This window comes from Hipposideros armiger, unplaced genomic scaffold (assembly GCF_001890085.2).
Source record: "Hipposideros armiger isolate ML-2016 unplaced genomic scaffold, ASM189008v1 scaffold_138, whole genome shotgun sequence".
NCBI lineage: Eukaryota > Metazoa > Chordata > Mammalia > Chiroptera > Hipposideridae > Hipposideros > Hipposideros armiger.
In genome coordinates, this window is record NW_017731488.1 from 3,453,640 (window position 1) to 3,464,958 (window position 11,319).

Here is an 11,319-nt window from a genome sequence, read left to right on the forward strand (position 1 = left end):
AAGGTTGAGAACCGCTGCTCTAGGCGGTAAACTGACAGACAGTACCCTTGTGGAGCTACTGAGCAATTCAGTGTGGGAGGTTTATGAGCGAGTTCAATGTGTTAAAAAACTATCAGATTTAGGTGTGGGGGCAATTGCTCTTCTTACATTTCTATGAGAACTGTTGATATGCTTTTCTTTTCTCCCCCCAAAAGTTAAAATACCCGATCAGCAGGTTTCATTGAGGCAGGTTCTTTCTACTCGGTAGTGTGAAGAAGCCTTGAAGTAGGTTTGACTGGTTAATATTTCTGGAATTTTGTTGTGAACCTAGGCATCTAGGAACCCATTTCTTCAAGCATCCTTTCATTCCCTGTGTTGTGAGACACTGAGGATTACTTACTATAACAGCTCTCAAAAAGTGAGCCTATCCTAAAACATGTCTCTTTCTCTCTTAGGCAACAGTTACAACACTCTACAAATCAGCTTGCCAAGGAAACAAATGAATTACTGAAGGAATTAGGTTCCTTGCCCCTTCCCTTATCTACTGCAGAACAGGTTGGTATTTTCTGTGTTTTGGTTTGTTTGTTTGTTTTGTTTTTAATAGGAAAATACTTTATTTTAATGGAAAGTCAGTGTGTGAAACAAAAATAACTTGACCTTTGGTGCTAGACGGACCTTCTCCAAACCTCAGTTTTTCTTATCAATAAAATGGGGGTATACGGCTATTGCGACAAGGAAAAGAATGTAGGTACCAGATCTTGCAAAGGGCCTGGCACTTAGTAGGTACTCAGTGTGTGTTGACTGCTGCTATTACTGGTAATGATAATATATTAATAAAATGGGTTTAACCGAAGAAGAATCTCAGTGTTTGCATCTCTGGGGGGGCGAGGGGGGGCGTTGACTAGTAGCTCTGTGTTTTTAGGCTTGATCCTAATTTGTTTTGTATCCAGTTCCTGTAAATTTACATCATATGTCTTTTATTTATTTATTTTTTTTAGCTGAGCCATCCTACCACCTGTTGGCAGCTCAGCTCGGGCCTGGCATCGAACCGCTGTTGCTCAGAGCTTGCACTTTTAAGCGAGCTCTTAACCAGCTGAGCCACTCGGCCGGCCCCCATCATATGTCTTTTATATTTTGCACTTGCATGTTCCATCATGAGTCATTTATAGGTTTCCGGTTGAGGAAATGCTCAGAGGAAATATTTTCTGTTTTCAAGTCATTTTATTCAGTGGTCATTTAAATCCTTTAAACACACACACTTTTTACTGGGACTCATTGTTCCCTTGATATGCCATGCCTTTTGCTCGCACATTCCTGATGTCAGAAGTGCTCCCTCCATTGTGGCTTGATTCTTTTACCCATTATTCATGGTCTACCTCAAATCCTCTCCCTTTCAGGAGAAAAAACCTTTCTCCATTTACCTAAGCCTGTCATGAATCCTTTTTGCCTTTGGCTTCTACACCATTCATGGGGGGCACTTAACTTACCGTATTTGCTGGCGTATAAGACGACCCCCCACTTGGAGGCATATTTTTCAGGGCCAAAAAATCGTCTTATACGCCGGCAAATACGGTATATTGCTTTTTATTATTGCACTTTTTAAATGATGATGTCCTGTCTCTGATGGCTCTAAAGATAAAACCTATACCTTCCCTATCCTGCATTGTCTGTGAGTTGTGGCTATTGGAACATAAAAAATTTTAATATGTTGTGACCATCATTTAAAAAAAAATGACATAGAGTAGAAATAGAGTGTGTACCATATAAGAAGGGTAAATATTGTTACATGAAACTTTTGTTTCATGTACATGTGTGTATATGGTACTAGGTCAAGATGTCACATTCTTCCTGTGTGTCTCCATCAAAAAAGCTTGGAAATCACTAGTTTAACCCATACCTAGCAAGCTGTTTAATGAAGTATATGTTCAGTCTTTGGAGGTTTGGTGCCACCTTGCACATCAAAGAGGATCCAAAGCTAGATGCTTTGTCATCCTGCTACAAAGTAGTTATGATAAAAAGTAATCTTCATGTAATCACCCTTTGGTTAGCTGCATGTGTGCTATCTGTTTTAGTTGTTACTCATGCTGGTATTTTAATTATGGACCAGTTCCCATATCTCCAAATCGTTCCCAGATTACCCCTTTCCTCCTCCTAGCTGTGCACTTAGGGAATACACACTTGTAGATAACAGTAGTAATAAAAAAGGAGTCTAAAAGTCTGGTGCAAACAGTGTATTGAAAGTACTTAAGAGTTCAATAGTAGCCTAAGCAAAATATAAATAGAAAGTGAAATCTGCTACCAAAAAAAAAAAAAAATGGAGCTAATGTATTCCAAAATCAAATAGAATTTATTTTTAGATTATGCATTCTATTATTCCCTTCCATTATCTTGAATCATTAAGAACTTGAAATAGACCTACAAACATACTCTCCCTGGTGGAATATAATTCCTTGACTCCTGTCTTCCTACTGTGCTGAGTACTCTTCCCTTTTAATTCTTTCTTCATCTAATTAATCTTAGCCCCATTCCTCATCTTTTTGCTACTAGTCTATACATCAAGCCATGCATTCTTCTTTCAGTATTTTTTTTTCTCCATATTTATTTACTTTGATCAGTGATTTTGTTGCCAAACCCAGTGGCCTTTTTTTGGGTTCTTACTCACTTTTCTTCTGTTTCATTTGATCCTCTTGCCCATCCTGTCTCCATTAAAACTTTCTTCTTTTCACGATTCCCTTTCCTTCTGTCCCCCAATTCTGGTGATTCCTTTCTGGCCTATTTTCTCTTATCCCAGGTTGAGTCTCAGCCTCCTTCTCTGACTCTGTAGCTTCCTAGAAGTGGGCATGCCCCAAGGCTCTGCCATTGATCCTCTAATTTTCTCACTCTAGCTTTCTCCCTCAGGAGTCCCATCTACTTTTATGAGCTGTAACCTTTATGAACATGACCCCCGGACTTTTCCAGCCCCAGCCCCTAAGCCTCTTAAGTACTTGGCCCATATTGCTAATTCCTGTTCTGACATCTTCTCTTGAATAGACTGCCTTCATGTAAAATTTAATGTGTTGTCTTATACTGAATTCCTCCCATTTCACCCAAACCCCTTAACTAATCTGATTGGCAATACTTATTGTCATAGAAAAATTTGACAAAATGAGCCTTTTATTCTGCTTCTGATTCTCCAGGGAACCAAAATTCTGAATTGCAATTCCCTCTGAGATTACTTTACAAGGTACAGGTCACCCAATTCCCAGGTTTCTCAGAATGTAAAAAGGGAAAGTTTCCTAGTTGGGATTTTTTAGGGGATATAATTTTGCTTTTAATAGGTATTAAAACCAAATGATTTGGGGTTAATATGAAATTTCAAGTTCTTGTTTAATTTCTCTAGCGCCAGCAGAGACTTCAGAAGGAACGGCTCATGAATGACTTCTCTGCAGCTTTAAACAATTTCCAGGCTGTGCAGAGAAGGGTATCTGAAAAGGAAAAGGAGAGCATTGCCAGAGCAAGAGCTGGATCTCGTCTTTCTGTAAGTTTATTCCCAAAAGCAGACCTTTGCACATTTCAGGATGTTCTTTCTTAAGTTTTTTTTCTCTTTGACCATTAGTCTTTGTTTACTATCCCCCCAAATGATAAACATAGCCATTAGCTGCTGTGAAAATGCCAGATTGGTCAAAGATTCGAAAGGAATATGCACAAAGGTTAAAACAAAGTGACAGGTAGAATTAAGTGTAATTTTTTATTGTTATATTGGTCTTAGGTTAAAACTTTAAAAAAGAAAAAAGAATAAATCTGTTTTCTAGAATATAGCAGGCTAGGCTATTTGGACTATCCTTCTCTTTGAAAAGAATTAAAGACTAGATTTTAAAAGCCAACTTTTCAAAAGTACCAGAGAGACGTGAAAATATTGAGGTCAAAATCTAAGTGAAGATGAGAACCCATAGAAGTAAACAGAGCACTGAAACTGCTTTCACTGAGTACATTTACTGAAACTAATCTTGAACTTCAGTTTTGATGTCCTCATGGCATGGGGGGGGGGAAAAGTCAAAGCCCGAGGTCCATGCAAGGTGGAGAATCTAAAGGAAGATGCTCCTCAATTTAAACTGGGCCCTGAAAGACTATATTCTTAGGATATGAGTAAAACAAAAGTAAGACCTTCTTTCCCCCTTTGGATAGCAAAAAAGATTGCATTGGTCCTGAGCTGAGCGGGTGGAGGACGGCAGGAAGGAGGGGAAATCCAGACAATAAGTTGTACTACAAAGTAGCCTTCAGGCAGATTGGCTGCCCAAATTCGTGCTACCTGAATGGTCCAAAAGCCTCAAGCTTCAAGTAGTCCAGGACTGGTAGAGTACCTAGGTGCCCGGCAGAAGCAAAGCACGTCCTCCCTGGTTAGACACCTTTACCCTAGCCCTGAAAGAATACCTTCAAACAATTTCTGAAGTGTGAGTAGCATAGTGTTAAAAATAACCAAGCACACAAAGAAACAACCCTGAATAAGAACTAGTAGAAACAACAGTGAGGTGAAATAGACCTACCAAGACTTCATATATTAGAATTATAAGACAACTGTACTTGCTATGTTTAAAGAAATAAAAGCACATTTTGAAAAACCTGCAGGAAGCAGGAAACTACACTTTGGAAAATTGTAAAAAGATTTTTCTAGAATTGAAAAATAATACGGAAATTAAAAACTTAATGGATGAGTGGTTTCACTAGAAAATAGCTTAGAAGAAAATATCCAATATGTAGGACAGGGGGTTAAGAAGTTAAATAGGGAAGAAAGGTTATGAGAAATAAAGAATGAAGTAAAAGGATCTAACAAGAGTTTTAATTGGAGTTAAGGAACAAGAGTAGAGTAAACAGGAGATGATATTTGGTGAGATAATGGCTGGTAATATTTCAGAACAGATAAAAGACACTAATCTATAGTTTCAAGAAGCCCACCAATCTCAGGAGGGACAAATAAAAGACTGTCATCTAGATACATCAAGGAGAAACTTCAGAGAATCAAAGACAAAGAGAAAATTATAAAAAGAGCCAGGGAAAACAATAGACTACTTCAAAGATGCAATAGTTAGATTGACAGTTGACTTCTCAACAGCAACAGTAGAAGCCAGTAGAGTGCTATCTTTAATGTTTTGAAGGACAATAAGTGCCTATATAGGATTCTAAACACAGTGAAAATAGATATTCAGAATGATGCAGAAGATGTTTTTAGTCAGAAGAGTTTGCTATCAGCATACCTTACTTACGAATAGTCTAAAGAATTGTACTTTTGTACTTCAGGAAGTTGATCCCAGATGGTAAGTCTGAAAGGCAGAAAGGAATGAAGAGCAAAGAAAATGGTAAATATGTGAAAGGACAAACCATAAGCAAGGAGAAGATATTGCCATATGTATAACTGACAAAGGACTAGTATACAGAATATATAAAGAAGTCCCATGAATCAGTGTGAAAAAGCACAACCTAATAGAACAATAGTTTCTCAAACTTTTTGATCTCAGGACCTCATGACACTCTTAAAAATTATTAAGTACCCCAAAGAGCTTTTGTTTATGTGAGTGATACCTGTTGACATATATATTAGAAATTAAAACAGAAGTTTTAAAAATGTTTATTCATTTATAAATAATAATAAGCCCATTACATATTAACATAAATATAAATGAGATTTTAGTTAAAAACAACTGTTTTTCTAAAACAGTAAAAAATTTAGTGGGCACTGTTTTCATTTTTGCAAATCTTTTTAATATCTGGCTTAATAGAGGAAGCTAGATTTTCATATCTGCTTCTGTATTCAGTCTGTTGTGATACGTTGTTTTTGTTATTTGATGAAAATCTAGCCTTATAGAGATACGTAATTAGAAAAATATTTTAGTTAACCTCTTCAAATCATTGTTATGTTCTTCTTTGGTACTACATCAAAACTTGACAAAAGTTTCATTGTGGAATCTAAAACCATATTAATGACTTTTTCATACTCTGCTACATTAAACTGTTGGTCTAGCTTATACTTGGATTAGATCTTCTGTGCATGCATGATTTTTATAACATCATGTATTTATCACTTTGGAAAATACTGGTTCCCTGAGGTATGCAGGTCTTCCAAATGTAGATATATTTCATTATAAAATATAAAACAATCATATATTTTCTTCAGTTTTATCAGAAAAATCTTTAAATATTGGAAGTTTACAAGTGGTAGAGAGAAGAATTCTATTAAGTTTTAATTTGAAAGCTGGACTTGATCACTGGCAACAAACACTGCCCATTGTTTTCCTTGAAGTGAAAGGCTCACATTGTTTATTTTCAAGAACTTGTGTGCCAGTTACCTCTCTGAATAACCATAGATTGTCAGTCATTCTTTTATACATGTCATATATATAAAAGTTTGTGTATATATAAACATGTTTCATTAAAAAGTTTATATATTTTTAAAAGTTTATGAAAGTTCTGTATGTAAATACAAACCATGTTAAATAAGTAAAAATGATGTTCCCTAAAAAAAAGGTGGCTAGTTCACCCAGCAACTCAATTATACAAATGCTTTTCCTAGAGACAAACATCTTATTTTTGAATGCATCAGAAGTGCTTTATGTATATTCCCATTTTGTTGTTGTGAGGTGTTGATTTACAACGTTTTTGTTTTTTTTTTAGCTGAGCCATCCTGCCACTTGTTGGCAGCTCAGCGGCTGCTCAGCTCGGGCCGGGACTTGAACCGCTGTTGCTCAGAGCTCAAACTCTTGAGTGAGCTCTTAACCAACTGAGCCACTCAGCTGGCCCTAGGTGTTGAGATTTAATTAATAATTTCAATGGCTTTATTAAGGACAAACTGGCTTTATTCCCCCCCCCCCCCCCCCGCCGTGTATGGTGATGAAGAATACAATAATCTTAGTACACTTTGGTGCCACTGCTTTGATTCATGTTGAAGTGCCAGCAGTTTTATCCACCTTTGTTTTTGTTCCACGAGTGCAAATGTCGACACAGCGGAAAGGCAGATAACATCTTAGTATTATTTTGAATAACGATCAAACAAATGGAAAGATACTTATCTACTTTAGTAGTCATGGAATTGCAGATTAAAACCTCAATGAGGTACTATTTCATGTCCAAAAAGATGGGCAAAAACTGTAAATTCTGTGAACATCGAGGGTTGTTATGGATAAGATGCAATAGGAACTTTCCTTTCTGGCCAGTGGTAGTATGTATTGCAACAACCCCTGGAAAACATTTTGGCTGTAACTTCAGAACACAGGCATACCTTACGACACAACAGTTCTACCCTAGAGAAAACTGTATATGTTGGAACCAGGATAGATGTACAAGAATATTCATCACAGCATTATTTGTAGTGGTCAAAAATTGGAAACGTCCAAATGTCCATCAACAGTAGAATAAATACATTGTGATAGATGCATATAATATCATCCAGCAAAGAAAATGAATGAACCAGTTACATTCAGCATCAGGGATGGATCTGCATAATCTGGTGTGATCCAGTCAAAACACAAAGGACTGCAAACAGTATAATTCCATTCATGTAAAGTTCAAAATCAGGTAAAATTATATCAAATAAGGATTCATATCACTAGATATGTAAATTAAAAGAAAACGATTATCACAAAGTCAGGATAATGGTTACTTTTAAGGAGAGGGAGGGGGTTGTAACTGGAGAAGGGCACATACTTAGACTTTAGGACACTAGCAGTGTTTTGTTTCTTGATCTGGGGAAAAAGTAAAATTAAAAAAAAAAACCCTCTGCATGGGTAGAATTTTGAATTTCTTTCATTTTGCTTGTCCTTTTAATTATTGGTAGTGTAAAAAAGGAAAGCTTTTTAAAAATGGGAACGGATTGCTCTTTTAACATTTTTTTCTGTTTGTTCTTAAATTACAAAATTACACGCATTCGACTGATTTTTGAAGCAAGTTTGCCACTTTAGTACCTAATATGCTATTAATATCCATTTAAAAAAATCTATACATGTTCTGAAAATTTGCTTTAAGTTTTCAACTCTTCATCTACCTCCCTCCAAATTTTCAAATAGGTTATCAATATTATTTTTAAGTCCTCTCTCCTACCCATGTTCTCTCCATCCTGTTCAATATGGTTTCTGTTCTGAGCCTAAACTGGAATGCAGATTTGCTTTCAACTACTTCACACTCATTTCCTAGTCTAGACAGATTGCCAGAGCCTGGTGCCATCTTATAGAGATCCTGTTAAGAGTCCAGGGATGTTGCTTCTTTACACTAGCTAAAGGAAGCCATTGTTTTCTGTGTCTGTGACATGTTTTTGGATAACAGCAGCAATCAATATTGCCCTCTGCTTTCTAGGCGGAGGAGAGGCAAAGAGAGGAGCAGCTCGTCTCATTTGACAGGTAAAGGAATTATTCAGACAGCCTGCTGGCTAGTTGAGATGGGATTCTGTACTTCGTACTTTTTTTTTTTTTTTTAAAGATTTTTATTGGGGAATTGGGGGATGGGAACAGTGCTGGGGAACTGGGGAAAGGGGAACAGACAAGTTGCTGTCGTTTTGTTCTTCAGTCTAGTTGTGGAGGACGTCGCTTCACTGGCCCAAGTTGGCACCATCATTGCGCTCTTCTCTGGTGAGGCAGATCAGTCGCCGGCTTCTGGACGGCCGCTCACTGCGGCTGTTGGCCGCTCACGCTGGCTGCTGGCCACACACGGTAGCCCATGGCAATCCACTGCCACAGGGACTGCAGCCCACGCCGTCACCGGCGACTCAGGCAGCCCAGCTCCAGGTTGAGCTGTTGTTCAGCATCTTAGCTGTGGAGGGCAGTGTTACTGGCCCTCATATGTGGGATCCGAACCGGGGCCCTCTGGCATCCCAAGCGAGTTCTTAACCATCGCGCCACTCGGCCGGCCCTGTACTTCGTACTTTTAATTTTAAAAATCAGTGAGAAAAAATAAAGGGAGACACCTAGGGTGGGTAATGTATAATCCACAAAATAAAAAGGTCAATCCTTGGGCTTTTCTAAAGTCTTTGAATTATGGAAGGAATAATTTCAAGGTGAATAAAAAATCCAGGAACCCCCTGATGTCTATGTGTTGGGGAAAGACCCTGGCTCACTAGAAATAAGTAACTATGAAGCCACAAACCTACAGATTAGGAGGTCTAAATAATTTTATTGCTGATTCAGATTTAAGTTCTTCAAAGTTACTGGGTCTTTGTTTACTCTTCTCTGAGATGGGGGTAGTACAAGAAAAAGCAAAACAATTTGTATCTGAACGACATCTCCTTTCTTAACTTCTTCAAACTGAACGAACTACAGGAGATCCTCAAATAACGCCATTTTGTTCAACGTCATTTCTTTATAACATTGACGAGATGCCCTAGGAAGTTAATTCTTGTTTATATCAATTAGCCTATGGTAAAATTGGTTTTGTTGTATGTCATTTATCTTAAAGTTGCAGAACCTATCGACATTGAGAACTTACTGTAATTCTATCACAGATGTGTATCTGTCTCCCCCACTATATTATGAGGACCTCAAAGGCCTTGGGTGCTGTCTTACTTAGTTTTGTATCTCTAGCACGTGGAGGAATTCTTTAACTATTGTAAAGATGACGTATAATTTATGCATACTGTTGGAAAAATGCTTAATACTGGATTTTCAGTGTTTCATGTTTACGATAATGTGTCACATGCCTTTCTTCTAAATATGGTACCTGAAAAGAAGAGTTACAACATTTCACTAGCTTTTTACTTTAGTTTTCTGTTAAGAGGCATTTAACCCAAAGCATAATCTTAAGGAGACCTCTGAAAACCAGATGTGATTTTGTTGGACTACTTGGCAAAGCACTGACAGCTCCCTTAGTCTGCTCCCCTCTCCCCACTTAGTATCCAAGACACCAGCACAGCTTGCACTTCCAGAGTGCCCAGGAAAAGAACAGGCCAGTATACTTGATTGAATTCAAATCTCTGCCTACTTTCCTTATCTAGCAAGCCCTAGCAAGATCACAGAGTGTACCCCAAAACGGAAACAGCAAGGAGTTCCATCCCTCATAATTCTGCTTCATCTCAGCCTTGCCCATGAAAGCTGGGACTTTGTTTTCTTGGTTATCAGCGCTTTGCTGCTGGGTGTACCAAGAATGTGGCCCTTGGGGACATTGTGTTGATACCAGAGGAATTGGAGCCCTGGTAGTATCTTTGGTTAGGCGCTGCTGGTGGTAGGAATGCTGCAGATATGTCTCATGCACACATTTTCGAGGAGGAATCAACTCGTGTGCTTGTCTCCCTGCAGCCATGAGGACTGGAACCAGATGCAGAGCCAGGAGGATGAGGTGGCCATCACTGAGCAGGACCTGGAGCTTATTAAAGAGAGGGAAACGGCAATTCAGCAGCTGGAGGTGAGAGCCAGGTTATGGTCTTTGCTTTACTCAGTGTACCTGCACTCTTTAATCCACTTGGATTTTCTCTTAGTGATTATGAAAAAACATGAAATTTGTTGTGATTTGGATATTATGTCTTAGTGTATCATGGTGAACTTGAACTGCTCTGATGATGGTATTGACCATGGTGCCCAAGAATACCCAAATCCTCTCCTCAGTCACTGTGTCTTCTATGGTCTTCATGAGAGGATGCATGGAGAACAGAGCAAAGCAAACAAATATTTTATTGCTCACTTAGACTTTAACCCCGAACCTCAGTGCCATCCTCTAGGTTAGGTAAGTCTCTATGAGGAGCCCCTTTGCTTAGTCTGAATAGCCCAGAATAAAGGCAGGCCAGAAGCTTTGCTCCATTTTTATGCCTCCCAAAATCTAATCCGAGTTGTGGGTATCACTTCAGTGGGTCAGAGAAGTAGGAACAGTTTTTTTTTTGAAGACTTTTATTGGGGAATTGGGGGAAGGGGAACAGACAAGCTGCTGTCCTTTTGTTCTTCATTCTAGTTGTGGAGGACGTCACTTCACTGGCCCATGTTGGTATTATCATTGCGTTCTTTCCTGGGTGAGGCAGATCGGTCCCTGGCCACTGGACGGCCACTCAGTGGCTCTAGGCCACTCAACGCCGGCTGCCAGCCACTCACAGTAGCTTATGGGAGCCCACTGCAGCAGGGGCTGCAGCCTACGCTGTCGCTGGTGACTCACAGCAGCCCAGCTCCAGGTTGAGCTGTTGTTTACCATCTTAGCTGTAGAGGGCGCAGTGTCACTGGCCCTCATATGGGATCCAAACCAGGGCCCTGCTGCTCAGAGCTGGCGTCCCAAGCCAACTCTTAACCAATGCAGCCCTAGACATTTTTTTTTAATGTCCCAGCTCCCTCCTCTTCCCCCCCACCACACCAATTATTAGTTTGGACTATATGAAACTTCAGTTTTTTTTGTTTTTTTTTAAAG

At 38.9% G+C, this 11,319-nt stretch overlaps 1 protein-coding gene and 1 long non-coding RNA gene across 2 annotated transcripts in view; one reads left to right on the forward strand and one right to left on the reverse strand.

Moving 5' to 3' along the window:
* The window catches only part of STX12 (syntaxin 12), a 32,813-nt gene that overhangs the window by 15,280 nt on the left and 6,214 nt on the right, over nt 1-11,319 (forward strand). Inside the window, exons 3-6 of the mRNA XM_019650176.1 lie at nt 435-534; nt 3,359-3,496; nt 8,299-8,342; nt 10,230-10,335. Of these exons, the coding sequence (XP_019505721.1) occupies nt 435-534; nt 3,359-3,496; nt 8,299-8,342; nt 10,230-10,335 (388 nt within the window). The remainder of the gene's footprint in view (nt 1-434; nt 535-3,358; nt 3,497-8,298; nt 8,343-10,229; nt 10,336-11,319) is intronic.
* LOC109386736 (uncharacterized) overlaps nt 9,092-11,319 on the reverse strand; it is a 12,891-nt gene continuing 10,663 nt past the window's right edge. Inside the window, exon 2 of the long non-coding RNA XR_002124839.1 lies at nt 9,092-10,296. This is a non-coding gene — a long non-coding RNA (uncharacterized LOC109386736). The remainder of the gene's footprint in view (nt 10,297-11,319) is intronic.